The following is a 25,025-nucleotide window of genomic DNA, read 5'->3' on the forward strand; positions in this document are numbered from 1 at the left end:
CTTTCCCCAGTGCAGAGTAGCAGGCCAGATATTCAGCTTTCCTGCTGATCTGTCTGCCTTTCCAAGTAATAAACTCGTATATCAGCCAGTTTATTCAGGACAGCCATTATACCTGATCTTTTCTGGTACTGGGTATCATAGAACTTGCAGCCAGTTTCTTGCATTGCATAGTTCGTATGCACGTGGAAATTTGCAGCTTGATTATAGCTTCCAAGTGTTGCATTATATTAGCTTTCTACAGTAGCAGCTGTTACTGTTCTTGTTCTAATAGCAGCTAGGTGCAGCTGCACACGTAATGGAGCATAAATACGAGTAACAGTTCACAATGCTGAGCGTGGACTGCAATGAGGCCTTCAATGTAGTGTCCTCAATATGTACTAAATTAGTCCCTTGTTGCCCTTTCTAGGACATCCTGAGAATGTCCTAAATTCAGACAAATGTCTTGAAAATGTACTACAAAAGGCCTAGGGTGCTCTTTTGAGGATGTTCTCAAAACGTATTGGGGCCGGACAAACGACTTGTTGAGACCCATTTGAGGATCATTGAAGGACGTCCTGAGGACAACCAAACATCCCAGTGGAGGCATCCTGAGGACATTTTCAGGATGCCTCAGCGTTGTCTGGGGCGCGTTGCAACTCATATTGAGCGCGATAGTACATATGCAGAACTGCAAAAACAAAAGTTGAACTACATACCTCTGTTAAGCTTGCATCGGAGGTAGAGTTCTAAAACATCCCTCTCGACAAGCTTTTCAATCTGCAGGGGAGGGAGAAGGGGAAGGAGAAAATAATTATAAGCTTCACACTGTAGATGAAGAATACCACTGTACATTAAATACTGATTCACATTATATGTCATATGTGCATAATGCATACAGATATATGCAGGGTCACAAAAGCGTCGTACCTCTGAAGACTCAAAGACACCTCCAGTTGGGCACTTGCCATCGGGGCATGGTATGTACGCGTTGCCATCACGGATGCTGACGCTCAGGTACTGACGTGTGCACTGAAAAGTAGAAAAATAAAAATAAAACATATTCGCAGCTATTAACGCACGCGTTTTGGATCAACAAATGAGCCTGCACATCTCAGCTTAGCTGCAGACAGAAAAACTCAAGTGCAGTCTACACAAATGCACACAAAAGTGACAGCCTTGTCTTTCAACAAACATGCAATGTTTGTGCCACAATCTCCAACATTTTTTTTTTTTTGTTGTTATTGCTTAAGCTTTTAGACAAAAATAGAAACTAAATTTGACCGCCAATCCAGTATTCGCACTTGCGATACTGCGATCTCCGCCACCGGCCGCGCTTCCGTGCACCTCGCGCTCGACGACTGACAGGGCGGCCATTTTGGCGCGAGTCTCAACCACAGGAAGTGCGGCCGCCAAGCGGGGGGTCCGTTCTCCTCTGCCGTCTTTCCTCTTTCGAGAGCAAGAAGGTGTTCGCCAGAAAGCCCGGGTGTCGCTGGCGCGGACGCGGGAATCGTGAGAAGAGATCAATCACTACGCGGACCGAGCCAGTGGGGACGAATGCGCACGGGCGACGAGGGGGGGGGGGGGGGGGGGGGGGGGCGTAAAGGGCGTAAATCCCTTTGCTGCGTCTAGTCTACTCATAAAATAGGAGCTACGAAACTCCGCTCCATACTGCTGCCACCTGCAGCTGACTTGGCGGTTGTCCCAAGGAACATCTAGCGTAGTACCATTTCTTCGCCGTCCACGCTAGCGATAAAGCTACTTCTGAAGGTGTTCAAAACTGAAAGACGTACTACGAAACGAATACAGCCAGCGCGGTCCTGTGACGCCCGACCTATGAGCAACTCCGCAAGACTGACGCGCAGAACAGTGGACTTGGAAAATGTCCGAGCTGATTTCGATATAAGTTAATGCACTGATCCCGATATATGACTATGGCGCTCTTTCTTACCGGGCTGACTCCCCTTCGACCGCCTCCTCTGAGCCGGCACTACGTTCGACCCCTGATCTCCGAGATTCAGTAGCATTTTCGCCCCCAACGGCGCGAATACCACCTTGCTCACCCTCGCCTCTGCCGCGATGAGTCCATTTCACTTCGCCAACTTCGTAACCGCGCCCAAGCAAGTTCTCTCTCTCTCTCTCTCTATATATATATATATATATATATATATACCACAACTGAGCAACCATGATTGGCCAGCGCTCACCACGTTATATCGTGCAGGGGACCAGTTCGCGGCACCAATAAGATTAGAACTGAAACATGTAGCGATTATAATCGCTCGATAATCTCGCGCCGTTCACCCAGCCGGCAGCGTGAAAGAAAAGCCGCTTTAGTCGAAGCCAGCCTTGACCGTCGTGCAAAGTGGGTCAGACGCACGTCTGCGCGGCACTTCGTCGTAGAAGGGGCCAGTACGATCGATTGAGTGCGACAGGAGAAAGACTGCCGATTCTCGCGCGGACCGCTGGCTCAAAGTCGGAAATCTTTACATTTTGGCTCTGTTTTGGAAGAACTTCGAGCCATTTCCCATTTTTTTCCCTGGAATATGAGGAATAAAATACGGCGAGAAGGGATTTCGAGCTAAATTTCAGGGAAATTCAAGAAGCGAAATGGTCCCACTTTTTTACTTTTCAAGCTGCTGCAGGAGAAATGGGCCTGGGAATAGGGAATTCGGGGTCCAACTTGGGGAATTTTCGGTTACGGCGTAGAACACAGTGCCGCTCATCATATACACCAAGAAAAAAAAGAGAAAGCGTTGGTCGCGGTGTGGCTTTCTTCACCGGTTCTTCACCAAAGCCTGACTTCTGCTAGGTGCGATTTTATTTTATGCGACGCACCGGTTTATAGTAGGATACAACGTTAAAAAAAAAAAAAAGCAGCAGTTTGTAACACTGGGCCACGGTCCGCGGCATCCTGTATAACTCCGCTGGCCAATCACAACGCGAACAAAATCAGCTTTTTAATGTTTTTAATGTTTGACTGCATCAAAAAAGTCAGAGACATCACAATTCTCGAAACTATGTTCTTGTTTACGTAACAAGAAAAATCTTTAGAAAGGTTCTACTTTTTTTCAAGGAGGAATTCTGTTCGGAGGTCCTGAACGTGGGTGGAGCTTCACTGCGGACTGGAGTGATCTGATATCTGCTTTAGACAGCGCGGCAGAATGCGAGCGTACCCCCCCCCCCCCCCCCCCCCCCCCCCCCCACCCTCCCCGTAGCCACCAGTAGTAGTTAGACAGCGCGCGCACACCCTAAAACTCGGAGCTTCCGCAGGCTCGCTTCTGGGGACACCGCGCGGAAATCCGTCGAAGGCGAGAGTGACATCCGCCGGCGCGCGGCCTCGACGGGGGTTCTGCGAGCTTGACGCGCGCGACCTCCGCCTCACATCAAGGGCGCGCCGATGGCCGAAGAATTGCACTATACGCACCGGCTGGAATATTCCCCTTTTCTGTTCCAAAAACAACCGAGCCCCGAACATTGGGGGGAACGAGAGCGACGAAACAACGTATACGAGGACCCCCGCTTAGCTTTGCGCTCGTTCTCAGCGTGTAGTACGCATCGATAGCGGTGCTTCAGCGAAGGCCGCCAGGACATCCAGGGACGTCTCTTCGAACACCGTCTTCCGAAAAACACCGCAGATTTCGGAACGCCTCTCAAAGTCGATCGATGTTGCGTTGTGGCACGTCGATTATACGGCACGGTACTCGCGGTGCTAAGCTTACGACTGGTGGCACAAACAGAAAAGGTCCGGTCAAGGCGTTCACTGCTCTCGCGCGGGCGACCGATTAGGGAGGAGGAGGAGGAAAACTTTTATTTCTATTTACAGTGAGAGGTCGATGGGCGAGCCGGAAGGGCCCGCCCCTTACAAACACTAGGAGGGATCCCTAGTCCGGGATCCCTGTGGCTTCCGCAGCGGCCCGGGCTCTAGCTACCAATGCCTGTTGGGCATGGAGTTCAGAGCAGCCGCGCAGGGCAGCTTCCCAGTCCTCTCGAGTGGGGTGGAGGTGGGGCGGGTAGGCAGGATTGGAAGGGCATGCCCACACCATGTGGTAGGTGTCCGAAAACTCCTCCTCACAGTGTGGGCACGCGCCCGAGAAAGAAGAATTGAAGTGCTTAAGTACTGCCGGGCACAGTACAGTATTGGTATAGAGGCGGAGAAGCCAGCGCTCCTCCACCTGGTGAGGCCCTTTACAGGGAGGGGGATAGAGGCCATGAAAAATTTGATAAAGAGAGGTGATCTCTTGTGGGAATCTGGCTTTCCGCCGTCGCCTTTGCGCGGCTAGCCGGCCTCCCGCGTTGTTTCTCCTCTTTCCCTTGCCCCCGCCTCAGGCGGTGGAGAGGCGGCTGGGTGACTAATCACTGTCATTTAGCCACAGCTCCGCCCCGGCTCCCCAAGGGCCTTTGCCATTGGCGCCTTTTGGCGGGAATTCGGGACCCCGCTTTGGGCGGCCGCGCGCCGCGCGACCGTCCGAGCGGGGCCCAGAGAGGGAGATCCCTCCGAGACAGCGAAAGGTGCGTACGTTACTGTTTTGTCCGTGCCGGCTTTGCCGTTCGGACCAGTGCTTACTCGAGCTCGCCCGCACGTGTCCTCTGACCTGCAGCGGCTCGAGCCTGTCTAGCGGGGTCCAGCGACCTCTGACAGGCGTACCTTGCGTTGAATGCCCACTCTCTCTCGCAAACGGCCCAACGGTCGACACGAGAGAGAGATCACAGCACTGCCGCGGGGACATTCTCCTGCAGCGGCGTGCTAGCGGTGCGCATTACTCGAGTCGCTTCGTGCGCGCAGCGGAGCCTTGCTCCTCGCGCGCCCCCGGGACGGGGTGACTATTGAGTGCGTGTGTACCTGCTGGAGGACGATGTGAATAAACGTCTCCTTTGTGAACTTGGAGGCCTATTTCTTTGCGGCGAATCGCTCTCCTCCCAGCGGAGGTTGAGTGCACCGCATCGGTGTCCCAGTGTGTGTGTGGTGACGGCTGATCGGGGCCCTTGGCTCGCGCGAAGCTCGAACCCGCGGTGGGTGGTGGCCTGTGTCCACTTAGAAACCCACAACTGGCGCCCAACGTGCTAAGTCATTGGCGCTTACGCCTTTGATGGCACATTAGCCGAGCAGGTCTCCTTGACGATCACGCTTGCGCACCATGTCTAACACCCCCAGCGGGGCACTCGGCAGCTACATGTCGGCTCCCTACGGAGTTATAGCGTCGTTTGATCCGCTGGCTGCTGTTCCTTCGAATAGCTAGACACCGTGGTTGGCCGCGGCCCCCATTGGGGTTTACGGCGACACAACCCAAAATGTCGACCACGCGGCTCCCATTGGAGCTGTATCGGAAGCACCCTGCGGTGCATCCGCTGGTCACATGCCTCAGCTGTGCACGCTTTCCGCCCAGTGCGAAAGCAGTTCGTGTCACGCTGCCGCAACCGGCAGTTTCGAACAGCAGCAGCCGTGCCCCGCGAGCAGTCAATTCTGCTCTGGGAACGGCGAGGCGCTGGCCCGGTTCCCTGTGGAAACCACGCCGCTCATCGAACTAGGAGCCTTGCCTCCCTCGTTCGTGCAGCCCGCCCAAGCCTCCACTGAGGCAGGGGTGCAGTGCGCTCAGTTGGCTGATGCGGCTCCGCGAGCCTGCGGGTCGGCTGGCGCGCTGGGCTCTCCTGATACAGCATTACGACTTTTCCGTGCAGTATCGAAAGGGGAGCACGAACGTGGTAGCTGACGCGCTATCCCGTGCCCCACTCGCCAGCGGCGCCTTGACGCCTGTAGGCGGAGGGGGCGAAACAGCGGACGAGCCGCCGGGCGGCAAGGAGGGGGAGCCCGCAAACGGGTTAACCCATTCCGCTAACCAGGCAAGCAGCGCTTCGCAAAGCGGACGAGAGGCAAAGCTCTTCGTGAGCGCCTCGGAAGTGCCGACGCGAACGGAAATTTTGGCTGCAAACCTGAGTGGGGACGAGACCATGCTCCCCTCTGGGATGACTGGAATCGTTTTCAGCCGTAAGAGCTACTGAATGCCCAGCAAAATGACCTTTTTTGTCGCGAGGTGAGCGACGGTCTCAGGGAGACGGAGCGCCGTGACGCTACTTGTATTGTAGCGGGCGCAGGGGGGAAGAAGCCAGCGTGTGTCGCGGCGAACCCCGGGGATTCATATTTGCTGGACCATGACGGGCTCGTGCTGAAATACATAGCCACCGATGACGAGTCCATCGACCCGTTCTAGGTGGTTATCCCCAAAAGTCTGAGAGGCGCACTGTTGAGATTCTCTCATGACGAACCACTGGCCGGTCATTTGAGTGGCTCCAAAGTTTTTGCAAAACTGAGCCATTCGGTGACGTGGTCCGGCATGAAGCGTGACATTTTCCGCTATTGCCGTTCCTGCCATGTCTGTCAAGCGGTGAAGTCACGGGGCGGCAAGCCGCCTGGAATGATGAAACCGATTGACAGTGTGCGTCCGTGGCAGATGGCCACCTGCGATTTGATGGGGCCTTTCCCCAGGAGCAAGCAGGGGTTCATAGACCTGAAGGCCTACGCGTCACGGTCTGACGAGCTTGCGCCGGTACCCATTGGTATCAAAGGCAAGCGCAAAGGCACAACTGGTGCTGCGGAACGCAAGCGTACGGAGCACCGGTACAATCTGAGGCGACGGTCACCGGTGTGATTGATGCCGGACGGCGGACTTTTCCGCAACAGAAGGCACGCAGCCTCAGCTAGCTGGCGAGCTTTCTCGTCAGGCCCTACCCAGGCGAAGCACGGTGTGTTATTTTTTTGTTGTTTTTGCAGCATGCTCAGTTCCAGCCTTGCGTGTTTATCTATTTATTTATTTGTTTTGCTTGAGTCAGTTTCTAGCCACTTTCGTTTCCTGCTTCTCTCGTCTGTTTTCGTTCTAACGTACCGAGATGTACATAGGCAAACTTCAGCCCGCTCGTGCTTGCTCTTATCTTCTAGAAGGAATAGATTGGATTAGGTGTCGTTTGTACAGCGCGCCTTTTCTCATTTCCGGCCCGACTGTGGGTGGTTGGCTCGTTAATTAAGGAGCCGTGTGTCGCGGTGCGAGTTTTGTGCGGCCCGTATGGAGGGGAAGTTTGGGGCGATGGGGGGGGGGGGGCGGAAAGTGCACCCTTTGACCCTCGCCGCGGCGCCTCTGGACGCTTCTGATGGGGGGGTCGTTGTCGCCGACCAGCGTCCGTGCACTTGCCGGTGTATGCGTGTTTGTGGCTGTGGCTGTGTGCGCGCGTAACCATGAGCCAAGGCGACGCCTGTGAGTTGTGCCGTTGTGTCCTTCTGCGTGAGCGCGAGGATGAGAAGGACCCCTCGCTGTGGACAAGGTTACACATCTGGACGCCGCCGGACGTCCTCGCCCGTTTCAGCCGGCGTGAAGGGGGTGCACTAACTCTCTTGTGCCGAACGTGATGTCGTGTCCAAGGGCGCGAGGTCAGTGCTCTGCCGCGGCCCCGTCGTCATCAACGCACCCTACATCAACGGAAAGAAGACCGCCATCAGTCGTCGGCCCTCCCAACCTGTTCAACTTGAAGTCTGCGAGCGGTGAGTCGCCGACAGGCCCACTGGGCCGCGCCACCGAACTTTGAGGCTGGCATCCACCTGTAACATAGTTGTACAGTTGTATTCACATCTTCTTGGGTACCGTGTATATAATCTTCAAGCTGTTTTTGATTTACTGAAGCGTATGCAAGTGTTTGTTTGCCTTGTTTTCCTTTGTGTGTTTTTTTTTCTTACGTTGTTCTGGCTGGAACAGAAGTGTAGCTAGTTTTTTTTTGTGTGTGTATTCATTTCTTTATTTTGGAACTGAAGTGTAGTTTTTTTGTGTATTGATTTCTTTATTTTTGGCCGCGTGCTTTGCCGATGGGTAGGAGGGAATTTAAGGAGAGGGGGATGTGGGAATCTGGCTTTCCGCCGTCGCCTTTGCGCGGCTAGCCGGCCTCCCGCGTTGTTTCTCCTCTTTCCCTTGCCCCCGCCTCAGGCGGTGGAGAGGCGGCTGGGTGACTAATCACTGTCATTTAGCCACAGCTCCGCCCCGGCTCCCCAAGGGCCTTTGCCATTGGCGCCTTTTGGCGGGAATTCGGGACCCCGCTTTGGGCGGCCGCGCGCCGCGCGACCGTCCGAGCGGGGCCCAGAGAGGGAGATCCCTCCGAGACAGCGAAAGGTGCGTACGTTACTGTTTTGTCCGTGCCGGCTTTGCCGTTCGGACCAGTGCTTACTCGAGCTCGCCCGCACGTGTCCTCTGACCTGCAGCGGCTCGAGCCTGTCTAGCGGGGTCCAGCGACCTCTGACAGGCGTACCTTGCGTTGAATGCCCACTCTCTCTCGCAAACGGCCCAACGGTCGACACGAGAGAGAGATCACAGCACTGCCGCGGGGACATTCTCCTGCAGCGGCGTGCTAGCGGTGCGCATTACTCGAGTCGCTTCGTGCGCGCAGCGGAGCCTTGCTCCTCGCGCGCCCCCGGGACGGGGTGACTATTGAGTGCGTGTGTACCTGCTGGAGGACGATGTGAATAAACGTCTCCTTTGTGAACTTGGAGGCCTATTTCTTTGCGGCGAATCGCTCTCCTCCCAGCGGAGGTTGAGTGCACCGCATCGGTGTCCCAGTGTGTGTGTGGTGACGGCTGATCGGGGCCCTTGGCTCGCGCGAAGCTCGAACCCGCGGTGGGTGGTGGCCTGTGTCCACTTAGAAACCCACACTCTTTAAAGGTGATGGCCGGATTGAAATTGAATTCCGGATCAGGCTGCGGATGAGGCGACGCCCGGTGAGTAAGCGCGCGGGCGGCAGCGTCGGCTGCCTCGTTCCCCTCAAGACCCGTATGAGCCGGAGCCCACACGATGACACGATGGGTCGGAAACCCTGTGTATTCGCATGCGTGGAGAATTTTGAAAGCACGGTCTGGAATATACCCTTGCTCAATATTGCGGCAGGCGCCCCTGGAGTCCGTAATAATGACTCGGGACTCTGGATCTGCGGCGGCCAGTGCAATGGCGATCTCTTCCGCAAATGTAATGTTTGGGGCACGGAAAGTAAGGCCCTGAACTGTAGTGTTTTGGTGGATGACGGCCGCCGTGTACCAACCCCCATGGTGTGGGCCGGCCGCATCCACATAGAAGACACCTGGCTTATGGCCATATTGTTGAGATATAGCCTCCGCCCGCGCGAGACGGCGACCAACATGGGTGTCTGCAGTCATGTTCTTCGGAAGGGGTCGCACCTGGAGTGCAAAGAACGGGACCGATTAGGGACGCAACCCCCTCCGAATCCCCCCAAGGCCATCGATCCGCGACGCGACAGGTTCGCGTATCCTCGGGGACCAGCACACGTGGGCCGCAGTCGGAGCCAGGTTACAGTCGTGGAGGTGACAGTCGCAACTCGCACGCTGTAATGCGCGGCATTGGTGATCACTCACCATCTTTGCACCTATACTACTTTCCGCGATCCCTGGAGACTTTTGTCCCCAACAGTGCGTGATGAAGCGACCGAGCGCGGCCACTGGCCGGCGGCACATAACGGACCTCAGCGGGCGAAAGAGTTTTCGGACACTACGTAGAGAAGGATAAACCTTGACATTGCAGACGCCGACCACAACATAGAAAAGAATACACAAAAGACGTTTCGCCTCCCATACGGGAGCCTTGTTCACAGTCTAGAATACACAAGAGACGTTTCGGCTCCCATACGGAAGCTTTGTTCAGTCTAGACTGTGAACAAAGCTTCCGTATGGGAGCCGAAACGTCTTTTGTGTACTCTTTTCTATGTTGCCGTCGGCGTCTGCAATGCGACGTTTTATAATTCGCCCCGCCCAAACGAGTTTTCAACCAACTCTCGATTTCATTTGACACTGTAGAGAACGTGGGGGGGGGGGGGGGGTGGTTCACCTGGAGGCAGAAGTAGCATCCGCAGCGCGACATGCGGTACAGCGCCGTCGAGGGCACCACGGTCAGGCAGAGGCGGCACAGCGCCAGCAGGGACCGCGGGGGATCCTCGCTGCTCCGGGGGACCCCACCCTCGGCGGCCCCTGTGCCGAGCACGTCGTAGACGCTGAGCGACCGCTGGGCCCTGTGGTGGGGCGGCTTGCAGCAGGCCCCCGAGTAGGTGTGCGACTTGGGCAGCGAGGCCAGCGGCACGGAGGTTGAGGAGGAGGAGGACGGGGCGGGCTTGCGCTCCCGCGACCGGGACACCAGCCAGCGGAGCAGGGAGCGCCGCTTCTCAGAGCGCGGCGGCTGGGCCATCGTGGAGGGGGCCTACCTGGAGGAAGGAGGAAGACACTTGTCAAACACTCAAACAACTGGTTCGGTTTGGTTTATGGGGTTTTACGTCCCAAAGCGACTCAGGCTATGAGAGACGCCGTAGTGGAGGGCTCCGGAAATTTCGACCACCTGGGGTTCTTTAACGTGCACTGACATCGCACAGTACACGGGCCTCTAGAATGTCGCCTCCATAGAAATTCGACCGCCGCGGCCGGGATCGAACCCGCGTCTTTCAGGTCAGTAGCCGAGCACCATAACCACTGAGCCACCACGGCGGGACCACTCAAGCAACTATAGGTATTCGTCCCTGTGGGCTAACCGAGTGTTCCCATTTATAATGGAGCTACACGTACTACACACGTCACGTGCATGTGCTCGCCGCAGTAGAGGCGAGACAGCTATACGGTCCCGCCAACTTTGGTACGAAAGGAGTTCAGCCTGGATTAAGAAGGGAGTAAGCTGTCCTCTAGTGCACTCTTTTTCTAGGGGCAGGGTATTCTACTCAAGCCCCCGGGAAGATTTCAATCATTTAAAATTTGAAACACTTAACGGTTGGCAACGGAAACAAATCCCCTCTCAAAACATACGCGAAGTTCTAGCAGTTAGGAAGATTTCAACTGAGGTTTCAATCTCGATTTGCTGACCTCAAGACCTCCGGTGCCGCGTAAGCCTTCTCCCATTGCTAACTGCATCCAGTTAGTAAGCTTTGCGTTGGGAAAATTCCGCTGTTGCCAAGAGTAGGCATTCCGTATATTTAGTAATGGAAATCTACCCAGGGAATTGGGCAGGTTACCCTGCTCCTAAATGGGAGTGTGCTAGAGGACTGCTTACTCCTTGTTCACTCCCATATGGGCTAATTCGTGTTTAGAGCATGCTGTATGTTCTGCATCGTTACAGCGAACACTATTCTCACAGTTCTTAGCCATTTATGGCCCTCCACAGCAACAGCTGTGAATAGCACATTTCCCAGTTACGCGGTGTCGGCGATGGTATAGCACCGCGCGCCGCGCTTATTGATCAGAATGAAGCGACGTCACGCATGACGTCACTGAAACGCGCTACGGTAAGCGGTCAGAACAAAGCTTCGCCACGAGTGACAAGCATAGTGGCTTAACTCTACCAGAGAAGAACACAAATATCAATAACGAATAAACTATATTTTATTCGCCGCGGCAAACACCTGTCGCATAATCGCACTTCACACGGTGGTTTCTACCGTCCTGCGAACGTCTTTTGCGAGCCTCCGGACCGGGACTCGGCTTCATCACCAATCACACTCCAACGTTCCACGCTGCTGCCACCTTTGGAGCAGCAGTCATAAGCGAGGGGAAGCGAGTGTTTGCCGCCTTCCCTTCCTGATCGTCGCTGGCTTGTGTCGTCCTCTCTCTCTCTCTCCGAGATGCGCTCGTTTGGCGCCCGCTTATCTCTCTGGGGGAAGGGGGGGGGGCACACCCCTGATACACACGCTTTATATACCTCTTATCTATGCATCCATCGGTGAAGCCGACCGGCAAACAAACGGGGGAGGCTGTTTATAGGGCCAAGCGATGCCGAGACAGCGGCACTCCGCGCACTGCAGATGACCTCCGGATTGACTTCTGGCGACCAAGAACTCCCGTTAAGGCCGATTCACACGACGGACCGTTCGCCCGCGGCCCGCGCACTACGTGTGCATACGTCAGCACTTTGAGAGGCGCGCTGGATGCATGGATGGATGGCGGCCGACAGCGCGCCCCTCAAAGTGCTGACGTATGCACACGTAGTGCGCGGGCCGCGGGCGAACGGTCCGTCGTGTGAATCGGCCTTTACACGTACGTACACTCCGCCAGCAAAGGAACGGGCCGCCTGTGCCGCGAAATCACTCGGCGCCCGGACGAGGCACGTCTGAGCCGCTCAACAGTTACAGGGCTGGTGGCTACAACATCGTGCTGAGGTCCCGCCCATACACACACTATGGCATACACACACCCCATACACACTAAAGATGACTTCATCAGTGTCGTTCCAAAAGGGGATCGCTGCATTCGCCCGTTGCCCACTGGCATATATGTGCCTGCCTGTATTGGCACAATCCGCGAGCGCATCCCCGGACACACGCGTGTGTGTTCGCGGTCACGTGACCGACCACCCTCTGCACGTACCTCGCGCTGCCTCTGCCGTCTTCGGGGGGGGGGGGGGGGGGGGGGGACACTGACAAAGGCTTCGAAACGCCTCTAGGATGCTCTGTGCACGCTCTTGTACGGTTAGTAAGTAGTTAAAAGGAAAGACGCGGTATTCTTCCCTTACAAAAAAAGTTTTGGACAGTCTACAGAGTGTCTATAAACTTCTGTTTATAAAGTCTATAGACTGTCTACAGACAAATCCTAGAGAACAGCCTATAGGCAATACAAATGCCATAGACAGTCTATAGATTTACGGCCGTACACTTTTAGCACTTTTGTCTATAGACAGTCTATAGACTATAAATAGACAAAAAGCAATATATATAGGAAGTCAATAGAGTCAATAAGAAGTATATAGACTGTCTATAGACCCTTTTTATAAGGGTTACACGGGGTAGAGACCTGGACCGTACAGATTTCAAAAGAAAAAAAAAACCGCATACGCTTGTTCCTGCCGAGTTTTCCAAAACATCGCCCGCCTCCACCATCGGTTCGACCAGCGTCAAATCTGGGCCGGCAGCAAAGGGTATGCGTGAGGGCTCCTCTGCCGCAACAGCAGGCCGAGACTGCGTGGCGGTACCCGTGCATACGTTATCTCGCCATCTTCTCGGCCGCAAAGGGGGGCAAGGCGTCGTTTTGCCTCCTTCGGTGTCTATATGAGTGCATATAAAGATATAATATGAAGGCGCCCGTGAGTCAGCCTGGCCGGGGCTGCCGTGGGGGGGTAAGAAGTGGGTCAGATGCGCGACGCGATCGCGTTGCGTTTGGAGGCTTGCCCGCTAACCCCGCACAGGGTCGGCCGTCTGGCTGTCACAAGCGCCGCGGGAGACGTCCCTCCTCCTCCTCCTCTTGGCAGCGAAATAAAAAGCACTCCCCACTGGAGAAAGAACGCCGCAGTCGAGCCAACGGGCCTAAGTCCACGATGGATGAATGCTAAGAGCGTCCACCTCGAAACTGGGTGGTAGAGGGTGCCCTCTGGTTCGGTATTTAGTTTTCTCCATATCTAGCGATGATGCCGACTAATTATCATGGCGCAAGGACAGCTCTGGCTAAAGAGTGCCATCGCACAAGGTGCACCCACTGTACCACCAGTGGGTACTCGGCGGCACCCGCGGGATCAACCCTCGCACATCCCGCATGCGAGCCGAGTACTCAAACCACCCGCTGCTGTACAAAGGAAAAACAGTTCGCGGTGGACCTGACGCAAGCCATCCTGCACTACAGCGGAACATGCCACCGGTGGACAACTCAGGAGGGGCAACTATAGAAGCACCATCTGGAAGACTAGCACAGCAGGAACTGTGCGTTGACGGCGGCAAAGTAGCCCAACTCCGGCCGACCTCTGGAAGTTTCTGCTTTTTTCTTTGTTTATGGTTTATGTGGGTTTAACGTCCCTAAGCGACTCGGGCTATGAGGGACGCCGTAGTGAAGGGACGCTTTCACGTGCACTGACGTCGTACAGTACACGGGCCTCTAGAATTTTGCTTCCATCGAAATTCGACCGCCGTGGTCGAACCCGCGTCTTTTCGAACCCTACTGGGACGCAGGGAAAAGACGAAGCGCAGAGAACGGCTACGCTGCGGCCGACGACAAGAAGCGTGCCGCCCCTGCAGCTTCCGCAGTCGGACCTGCCAGCGTGCGAAACGCGCGAAGCCCCCGAACGAGCAGCAACCGTTAGAGGAAGAGAGAAGGGTCCATCCTGCGAGAGAAATAGGACAGGAACCACTGCGATGTGGCACGAACAACGGGGTAAGACCGGTTGGACAGCGGAAGACAGCGCGCTCGGTGACCCCGAGTTACCCGGGCAGGACAGGCTTCCGCGTCCGCGCTATCACGCAGAGTAATACCGTATGCGCGAGCCAAAGAGCTCGAAAACCGCGCGCTGCCGTCCGACGTGGCGCCTCGGTCTAAACGAACCGAATCAGTGAAGTCCTTATTTCACCTGCCGGTGATGCTGGCGACATGGCGCCCCTTTCGGAGGCTCGACAAGAGGTCTGTGACAAGGGGCACGCTAGGTTTGCACCCGGAGCGCTCACTCCACACTGCCCGCGGTCAGATCGGCGGCGTGGTTGCGACTACTCTCCCTCTTGCAGTGGAAAGACGCGCATTACAGCAGCTGTCCGACGCGTCTCCACCAGTACACCGTCTCTATACGCCCACCAAACAGTGCACCGGTAGTACAATTAATAACCGGGACATGTGCTTTTCTGATTTGGCGAGTTGGTAACGATTCAAGATAGTTCAGCAGCGCAAACAAACAGGACAGAGTATAGGAGAACAGAGCCGGTCTGTGCGTTCCTTCTACTCTGTCCTGTTTGTCTGCGCTGCTGAAATACAGATATACCGTGAATGTGCTGTTCCCAAGGCGGCGCATATGAAATGCTGACGACGAAGTGCTGACGATGAAATGATTAGAAATTAACATTATCAGAAGCACGGTGAAATGACAGGTCGTTTGGAACTCAGCCTCCGAGTCCCCATCAACTCGACGCAAGGTGGAGATGTATAGAACCTTCTATCCCTTTGCAACTCCCTCAGCCGATCAGGTAGTCAAAGTGTACCACTTCGGGCGTAGTTTCCAGAGGTCTCTAGTCGCCACTCAGAATACACACTGTACCAGCCGAATAAGGATCCCCTGTAATTATACCCAGACACACCGAGTGCGCATGCGCCGACGCAGTGCAGGAGTAAAAGTAGCCTCTATAGTAAAAGGTGGTCGTCATCACGTTTTCCCACTTCCCTCTCGCCGACCGAACTTTCCTATCTTCTCTGCTCCCCTTTCGCGAGGCGCAGCGACGGTGTTTTCCGCAACCGCGAGCAAATATCGACCTGCTCGCGTCTGGGGAGCGACTTTTCGCAACTCGACACACCTGGCGTGCATGCGCACGCTGTCTGCGTAACAACAGCGCGGGACTCGATCGCCAGTGAAAATAAAAAGAAAAAAGATGCGGAGTTTCCTTTCATCCTCGCGTCATCAGCTGCTGAAGAAGGGACACCGACCTGGGGGCTTGGGTTACCTTGAAGTTATTGGTTTGGTTTGGTTTGGTTTATGGGGTTTAACGTACCAAAGCGACTAAGGCTATGAGAGACGCCGTAGTGGAGGGCTCCGGAAATTTCGACCACCTGGGGTTCTTTAACGTGCACTGACATCACACAGTACATTCGTCTCTTTACTAGTTCACACACCCTGAACGCCCTTAGAGGCATTACGTGCCTGACAGGGGAAGTAATGCAAGACAAACAATAATGAACATCAAATGAGGAAGAAGCAATCCGGCAAGTGCCTCATATCTCTAAAATAAATAAATAAAAGCCAAATTTGCCAACCAATTCATCGTGACGTACTGCTACCGGGAAGCTTGTTAGTGTGTAACGAGGAAGAGCGGTGAATGACGAAATAAGTGGGTACACGAGCGAACTGGGGCTGTATTTTGAAGTTACGGGCGGTAACCAGTAACCAGGACATGCAGTTAGTTAGCTCCAATATTAAAAAGAACACTCAATTTGCACACACAAACGGATTCTGTAGTTACTGGTACACTGAAGTTGAAAGGTGGTAGCGGACATTTATCCGTACCGAGGAGAATTACCCAGAACGCATAAAGAAAGAGAGCGCTTCTAAAACTCGCACTTATGGAGCAGGAGGCACCTGTACACAGAACATTCACTCGAACTTCGCAGCGCATATAACGTCTGCGGTACGGTACGGAAACAAGGTAGGTATCATTTCGTGCACCCAGGTTTCCGGTACCCCCAACTAGACAGAGGGAAGGAAAAACACTACTAGCACTTGGCTCGAGTCCCGGCGGAGAGCGACCGGCGTGACGGACGGACGAGGAGGGGGGGAAGGCGGGTCGATGACGTGAGTCTGCGTCGCTGTCCGGCGGAGATCGATGCGGGCGTGCGGTCGCGTGGGCGCTCACATTGCAGGCACGCGCCTCCGCCCCTACCTGGCGCCCAGGGCTCGGCAGCAGCGTAGTACGCGGCCACAACAGCTACGCCGCCCCGGATTTCGCTCAGCAGAGCGCAGATTACGAGCGACTGCAGTTGCGACGACCGGCGTACACAAACGCAAATGACATTTCTTAAGTGGATATGGGAAGCTCCCATCCGACCGTCCCAGATCCAATACACGGTTGCTTTGTTACATTACGTTACTCTGACACTATAGTTTGTTTGGCAGAACAGTTCGTGGGCTATAGGCTTCCACCGGGCGTATGTGGTTGTTTTTCTTATACTTCCTAATCAACTATCTTTGGTTGGTTTGGTTTATGGGGTTTAACGTCCCAAAGCGACTAAGGCTATGAGAGACGCCGTAGTGGAGGGCTCCGGAAATTTCGACCACCTGGGGTTCTTTAACGTGCACTGACATCGCACAGTACACGGGCCTCGAATTTCTCCTCCAAAGAAATTCAGCCGCCACGACCGGGATCGAACCCGCGTCTTTCGGGCCAGCAGCCGAGCACCATAGCCACTGAGCCACCGCGGCGGCTCAACTATCTTTCAGATGGAAACATGATTACAATACTAATGTCCCTTTATCAACACCCCAAATTTAAAAAAAAAAGGAAAGAAACGTCCCTCTATGCTTTCCTGTTTCAGAGACAGTTCGTCTCCTTCATCGTTTGACAACAGTTTGTTACTACGGTTGCCTGCTTTGGCGGTCCACGGCAGCTCGGTGGCAGAAGTGCGTGGCCTCAAGAAAGACTAAACTCCCCAGCTTCGCTGCTCAATGTCTGCTCCTCCATGAAAATAATAAGAACAACAATGTAAAGTTGGGCAGCAGTTGTATGCTGTTCATGATGAATAAGTGAACGCAAACGTTAAGAAGACACAGGAAGAAGACCACAGGGAAAACGCCTGTTTTGCGGTCTTTTTTCTGCGTCTTCGTAAACTCTGCGCCCACTTACTCATCATGAATAAAACGAGAAGAGGCCTAACTGTCCCGCAGTAGACACTAAATGCTGCTGATGATGATATTTATAGCCGCAGACACTCAAAGGACAGGGTTCGATTCCGCTCGAGGACCTTTTTTTTTTTTCTCTCTTCAGCGAATCTGCTTTTCTTCGTCACTACCCTCTCGATCAATCAGGATTTTCTAGTCAGGCTGACGCCGGGTTTTCAGACGAACGGGACCTTTTAACGCCAACTCCTTAAAAGCGCTTTAGCAGCAAAAGCCCGGCGGCAGCCCACTCTCCCAACACGTTTATCCCGCGAAACTCGGCTTAGATAAACACGTGCGTTAGACAATGAGGACGTTCGACCGCGTGAAAACAAGAGCTGGGAGAGAAACACCAAAACAGGGCGAGAAAGCGCCTCTGACAGATAATGCACGCGCGACGGTTGACTGGCGCAGGAAGACGAAAAACAGTCGCGAGCGGCGCGAGGGCTATTTTTAAAATTCGCGTCGCAGCAGACGACGACGACTCGCCAGCAGCTGCATCGTCTGCTGCTGCCCGGCCGCCGCCGCCGCCATGATGGCGCAGCTGCGAGACCACGAGAATGGCACGTGAACAGCGAGTGCCCCGCCGCGTGTTTGCATTGTTCGGAGTCCCGCGCCGGTATATATATCAATGCGATCCTATAGCGCGTCGTTTGTTATTCCGCGAAACGTATAGACGCGCGAACACTGACCGGCCTCGATATTGAATTCGCTGTCGACGGAGAGTCGTCACGCGAGACTGTCGAACCAGTAACGGGCAGACAAGAATAGGGGGAGATGAGGTGGTATAATACAGTTGAACCTCGTAATAACGAAGTTGAAGGGGCCCGGCGATTACTTCGTTATAGTCCGTTCTGACCGAACTTCTAAGGGGTACCGTCATTCTTTCGCTATATCCATTGTTTCGTCATAAACCGTTTTGCTATAACGAGCTTCGACTGTGCTTTTTTTTTTTTTTTTCCTCAGTTTAGGAGACTTTTTTTTTTTTTTTTTGCAGTGCACACAGCAAGCCGTGCACCACCACTTCAGACAATCGAGCACATGTCGTTCGTCTATATGAGTATATACCCGCCACTGGCGAAACCTCAAGTGGGGCCAGTTTTCCCGATATTCGTATCAAAATTGAGACGCAATTCGTTGTGCAGCGTTCTCGGCGGTGTTGCATATTTCTCGTTGCATGTAACTTACATGTGAAGTTGGAGGCTAGCTTGCGACAGAGATTCGAACCGACGACATATGCACCTGCAGTTGTATGCCTTCCCAGACTTTCTTATCGAAACTGTGATGCAACCATTCTTCACACAGCTACGGTTTCTGAGACTGCTACAGTAGCCTCTTTGCCGTTAGAAAGCCGTGATATACAGATAAAGGTCGAATTCAGTTTATCCAGTGTCCATTTACACGAACCTCGCCAACAGATGGGCCTCGCTTCCAGGGAAGCCAGTTAGCGGCGCTTACCAACTCCTTCAACGAGGCGCGCTTTATTCCGCGGCGCGCGCGATGTCGACACGGACACACACACGCGTGCTCATTAGATGCGAAAGACGAAAGAGCGTCTTAGCTGGAGCTGATGGTCGTAAAAAAAAAAAAAAAAGTCTGAGAACCACCCTCGACGACGCAACGATCCACCCCCACTGATGTCGCCATCGACGCGAATACGCGCAACTACACGCCCACTCGCGTCCACTTGGGGCTTCCCTGTATAGTACGCCGGCGCAAAACGCGCCGACCGTCACAGGGGCGACTATTACCGAGAAGCCTCGCCGAAGAACCACACCGCTCCCAGATGGATCCGTCTCTCGTTATTCCCCGACCTCCGAAGATTTACAAGGAGACGCCCTTTATTCGTGGCGCAGAAAAAAAAAAGAGCCTTCATTTTGATGTCGCCGCAGTCACTTTTCAAAAAAAAAAAAAAAGGCATTCGCGCAGGTGAGTACATTGCGACTCCATACACACCACCACGACGACCTCCGCTTCTCAGGAGAATAATAATAAAAAAAAAACGACCTCGGCTCAGTCTCAAAAGGCTCGATGCGCGCGAGTTTTTGCACACACATTACACCGAGTCGCCCTGTCGCTTCCTGTAATCGCATCGTGTATAGGCGGTCGAAGCAAACGCTAGAACGGCTGACAGCTGCACACCGCTGGTGATCACGTACCACTACCACGACAGCGGCCGGGCAGCCCAGCAAGGACACCACCGAACACAGCCTTTATTCCTCCTCGCAACGCCACAGAGACGCGCTTGGCGACAGCAGGCGAAACCATTCACCCTCCAAACTGCAAGCGGCGTCGTCGAGGGCACAGAGAAAGGCGAACCGTTATTAAAGACGCACGAATGGACGCTTGTGTGCGGTGGAACCAGTTTTCTTTTTTTTAATCACTCGACCCTGTACATACGAGAGAGAAAACAACGGTCTGATCACTGGCGGGGGGAGGGGGGGGGGGGGGAAGGGGGACAAATACGTGCGGCCGCCGCAACCGTTAATTAGCGGCAAGCGCCGACTGTGTGCGCATAATAGTAGCGGCCGCAAAAAGACAGGTCGAACCGACGTCGATCTGAAAAAGGGGCGCATTTTAGTTGCCTCTTTGGGTGTATCGGCGCGGGCAGCAGGACGGCTAATTATCCTAACTATTATTATACCGGGCAAGTCGGCAATGACATACAAAAGCAGACTGAGAGACGGGGAAAAAAAAATACCGCCTGGCAACCTCGCCCGCCTGCGGCGAAAGACACGCCCGTCCGCTAAAAAACGGACGATGTACGTACCAGAAAATAACGGGTATTTATACTACTTCAAGCCGTAGAGGTACGAAGAGCGCGAACCCAAGGCCGGTGAGGCGTTAACTATTTTCCACTATTATTGGATAGACGCAAGTGCAAGGCAGCTCATCTCCAGAGAGGGACACGCCCATATCGGTTTCGGAACAACTCTTGCAAGAATTTCGTAGACTGCCTCGTGAAAATTTTAATCACTTTGTTTAATCATGGGATGTTTTTAGCTGCCATCCCCGCAGGCCGCGTGTCTAAACGAGGCGAATTTCCGTAAGCACCAAGCGTGCACATTCAAGGAAGGAAATGTATTTTAGTACGAAATCACGGCCTAACGGGGTCAAATCCAACCAAGAATCTTGAGTGAAGCCTCGGAGTATCTAGGGTAAGTTCGGCTTAGTTCGGAGTATCGTCGCGCAGTACTCGGGTAAGTTCGGGTTAGTTCGGAGTACCATCGTGCCAGCTGTAGCCAATGGGAGGATGGCGTCACGCCAGCTACCGCCGAGTGGAGAGAGCGTGTGAAGATGAAGAGCGAGAAACGCAGTTGTGTGCACATGCCAGAAAGAAGAGGCAAAGAATGTACACACGCTTTCGCATGTCTACTCGGTTTAACTATACTTTAAAACCCTACCACTTTTTTTTTTTTTCCGAGCGGGATTCAAACCCACGCTAGCGTGGCGCTAGTAGGGTGCATGAATGGCACACATACGCCTTAGACCACTCGGCCATTAACTCAGTTCACACGCATACATTAAAACGAAATACAGTGGCGTCTTTTGTTCGTTTCCATCGCGGCGCAACTACTGTTTGTGACATGTGTCTTTATTAAAGCTAGCACGAAACACAGCTTGCGCAAGAGACTTGCACGAAGCTTCCGTCCTACCACTGAGGCAGCAATACGGCGGACAAATCTGTGAAATTCGCACGCCAGACTTATCAGAGTTGTTGCTTCTTCTACCGCTGCCGTTACTCTTTCGCCGTTACTGCGTTTTGTTTTACTGTTAAGATGAAATTCGCCGACGGCCGTTCATAGAAAGTGCTCACTAAAGATAAGGCGGGTTCACTTTCCAACAGCTGTTTTTGTCGGCTCTTATCGTACCCTCGGGGGGACGGAGGGAGCAACCGGCACAGACCGGCGCGCATTTCCAACGACGGCGAGGCGGCGGCGATAACGACCACAGTTTGGAGAGGCCATTATCTGGACATTTTACTATTCAGCGAACACGCTCTTCAACTTGACATCGCAGACGGCGTCCAGCCTAATGTCTTCGGGAAGCCCGGGAAACAGAGGTATGACTTTTTTCTTTTAATTCTTTTTTTCGCGGATGGCTCGAAACCTGCGCCGTGTGATGCTACTTTTTGGCCCGTGGTATCCTCCCGATGCCCCGGTAAACCTTGTCTCCGACGTTTAGGATACGCTAATTATAGGCCCCGAAATATTGTCGCAATATCCGCAGCTGCGTTTCAAACAAGACAAATGTTTCAATTCCCCGTGTCTGAAGCAGGTCGTTTATAGCAGGCGACCTCTTTCATTGAGGATCTCCGACTTAGCGGTTGACGTCTTTCTCGGCACCTGGGTCGTAAACTCGCCCCGACGGTGATGTCCACACTTAGGTTTAATTTCCACACCCGCAGCTATAAGGGCTGGGCGGAAGGACTACCTGGAGAGACGTCCAGGATCACGCCGTGGCCAGTACTATAACGTATCCCAGGACGAAACAGCCATCACATGGCGTCCCTTGCATGAACCACTCGTCGTTATTATCGCAGGCCTGACTTATCGGATAATGCTCATCGGCTGCATCGATTTCATTGAGACGTGAAAGTCTACGCGTGAGTACTGAGTCACTCAGGGGCTATCACGCGCTATCCAAGAGTGGTGCGCAAGCGATAAATGATGACGTCTGTCTTTGTTCGACAAGCGATACACACACCTATCTGGCGCGAACACGTTCCAAGGTGACCGCGAGCGAACCCACCCCAACTGCTGTCAGGCAGAGATAATTTCGTCACATACACGCGCGCATCACCTTCCGATTAGTTAGGTCACCGCTCGCCTTAAATGCGCACGACAGGCTAGACAAAGGCTACCGGTGGTATTGTTGTCACCGCAAAAGCAATCTTCACAGAATTTAGGTCAAACACTTGCAGCATTACACGACAGCGACCGACAGTCCGCCGCAAGAGCAATACAATATGCGAAACATTTCGTACAATCTACACACGTACTCGCATCTCTATCAAGACGTTCGCACGGTGTCAATGAACGCGCAAATGAAATGGGCGGCAAGACACCGTGGCCGAACGAGGTGTCCTGCCCCGATGCCGCCGCCGCAGACGTGCAAAAATAAAAAAAAACTAAAGGACTCCGCCGATCTTGGCCGGAGGCATTTCGCTCGTTTTCACGATCAGCGCGCGCCGCCGGTGCCGCTGAAGGATCGGCGTCGGCAGCGTAGTTTTCACGCCGCCGGAGGGGCTAGACGAGGTCGCGCAAGGCCAGGGCGGGCCGCCTCAAGGCCTCGCCCGCCCAACTGGTCTCTCCCAACGAGTGGCCGGCGGGCTGGCGCGGCCAAAGGTTGCCTTCCAAGAACTAACAGCACGCTGGCCGAGCGGCGCGGGCGTGCTACGTGGAAATAAAACGTTGCTTTCGGCCACCGGAACAACCTTATGGTTATGCATGTGCGTGCGGCTAGCCGGTACACGAGCACCTGACGTCGGCAGGGAGGAAGAAAAAAACCCGCCATTAGCAGACGATCGGACAGCAGGCGATATCTCTTCACGAATTGAGAGCATTCTGGGAAAAGATCGAAAGTTTCGCACCTCGCAGCTGCCTCACATCACAAGCGCAGCTGCGTCTCTTCTTCGGGTAAAGTGGCCGGTCGTGCATGCATGACAACGAGCTCGTACGTAAGGCAACCGTTAACTAATATGCTTAGTGCTACTGGAGCACGAAGAGCTGGGCGTGTTAGTTTGAGTTTGCCAGACTGTAACAGCGCGAAAAACGACCGACCAAAAAAAGAGGCAAGACAACACAGCTGAAGCTACGCAAGCCACAGAAGATGAAGGCGATTCTTTGGTAATGTTCGGACCAAAGTGTGGCGTACGGCGCGGCACAAGTTATACAGCTACACGCACAATACGTTACGAGGACTTCCTGTTTCGTCTACAGCCACTCTAAACAATGCTTACGAGTCACAGGGTTTACTGATGCGAACACGTAAGTACGCCAGCAGGTGCGAACAAATCTCGCCACCAAGTGCAAAGAGGTTAATCGGCGGCTCGCATCGCCTCCATGGTGCACAATGGAATTATTACTTATGTCAGATGCGTTCATGAGGGAGCGCGCCTGTAACGGCCACGAAAGCAAGGTTGGCTCCAGCCACGGAGGCTGCTGCGAGAAAAAACGGAAGCGCTTCTCTCTCGTCGAGGATGCGTCCCTCGCGGAAACCCGTCGGACAGGAAACGCGGCGTCCCTGCGGGACCTTCGCTGCTCGCGCATAGTAATGTGCTCGCCCAAGGAGTGACACAAACCGCGCTGTTTGGCACTGTCGAGAATACAGCTTACAAAGCGCCGCGACGATGACTCATGCACAGCGCACTACAGCAAAGCGAACGTCACATGCGTCGAAACAGCAGCTGGCGCGCCCTTCGGCGCACGGCTTTTGGCGGCGGCCAAAACACGTTCGGTACTCGAGATGTCTAGAAATCATCACCTCAAAGCACCAAATTGGCCTGCCGGCTATCGCGACCGGTCAAGTAAGACGGTGACTTTCGAGAACGAACTGCTCCTCGAAACGAAAGCGGCCAGCGCGCTGTCAGGCGAGCGCGGCACTAGGAGGAACTGCCCGCCCTCCCCGGCAACCGGAGCAAGGGCCTGGCTCTCTGCGCAGCTGCTGCCGCGACCACCCATCGGCTCGGGTCGCGATCGCCGCAAACTGAGCAGGGCCACCCAAAATGGTTCCGGAGCTAGGACTAACGGTCAGACCCCCTCCTCGCACCCGGGGCGCCGAACCGCACAGCCAGTAGCAGCACTCAACTCCGCGGTGTCTCTCTCTCTCTCGAAGTCACTAACCTCGGTTGCCGATGTCGTGCTCCCTCGGAGGCGAGACGCTTCTGCTCCTGACGACGGCCGGGAGAAGAAAGCATGCGTTCCGGTGCTGCTGTTCCCGTGGACGCTGCTCCGATCACGACCAGCAAGCAACACGATCGGCGCACAATCCTCCGTGCGACACGCACCAACGTGAAAGCGGAGCTGCCGTCTGTGGTCGTCCCCCGTGGACGCCGCACGACGTGTTCACGTGAAGCCCGGCTCCGATGATGCCGACGACGGAAAGCGCACACCGTCGCACGACTACTGCTACGACCCGACGCGCGCAGCTGATGACGGGGCCGCCCGCGCGTAGTAGTAGCTACGTAAGTACGCTCACAACACACACCCGTCCGCTCGCTGTACTGGATCAGGCTGCTCTGTGCTCTGTTCTCAGCGACACGCACGTTTGCGAGAGCACGGACAACCTTCGCGCGACTCCTTTCCACCGCGCTCTCCTTTATATGCGGAGTTTCCCGTGCGGCGCGCTGCTCGGTGCAGCGGTCGTCACGTGACTTTGCGTCACCGGGCGGAGGCCATTGCTCGTTTGTTTTGGCTCGCTCGACTGCCGCAGCTCGCCGCACTTCCAGCACTTCCAGGGTCTCCCCCGGCGGCGGCGTCGCGTTCTTGAGCGCGCGCTCGGTTCACGTCGCTGCCGTCGGAACAGGTTGAATAGAAAAAGAAACAGGTACGTCACTACTAACCTGACGTGCGCGCTTCGAGTGCTGTTTGACGGCCACTGGAAAACAACATTTCCAAGGAACAGGGGAAAGGGTTGGCGAGCTTCGTTTCGCTTTGTGTTTATACCTTTCATTGGCGTAGGAAACCCCTCCTTTGGCATTGC

At 54.5% G+C, this 25,025-nt stretch overlaps 1 protein-coding gene across 1 annotated transcript in view; it reads right to left on the reverse strand.

Moving 5' to 3' along the window:
- LOC149334965 (putative E3 ubiquitin-protein ligase RNF144A-A) overlaps window positions 1-24,638 on the reverse strand; it is a 43,545-nt gene extending 18,907 nt beyond the window's left edge. The window contains exons 1-4 of the mRNA XM_089551647.1: window positions 24,167-24,638; window positions 9,846-10,215; window positions 907-1,008; window positions 696-756 (exon numbers count right to left, since the gene is read on the reverse strand). Of these exons, the coding sequence (XP_089407773.1) occupies window positions 696-756; window positions 907-1,008; window positions 9,846-10,199 (517 nt within the window). The 5' untranslated portion in view covers window positions 10,200-10,215; window positions 24,167-24,638. The remainder of the gene's footprint in view (window positions 1-695; window positions 757-906; window positions 1,009-9,845; window positions 10,216-24,166) is intronic.
- Window positions 24,639-25,025: the final 387 nt, after the last annotated feature.

The sequence above is a fragment of the Amblyomma mixtum genome, chromosome 7 (genome assembly GCF_055824585.1).
Source record: "Amblyomma mixtum isolate Tamu chromosome 7, ASM5582458v1, whole genome shotgun sequence".
NCBI classification, from domain to species: Eukaryota; Metazoa; Arthropoda; class Arachnida; order Ixodida; family Ixodidae; genus Amblyomma; species Amblyomma mixtum.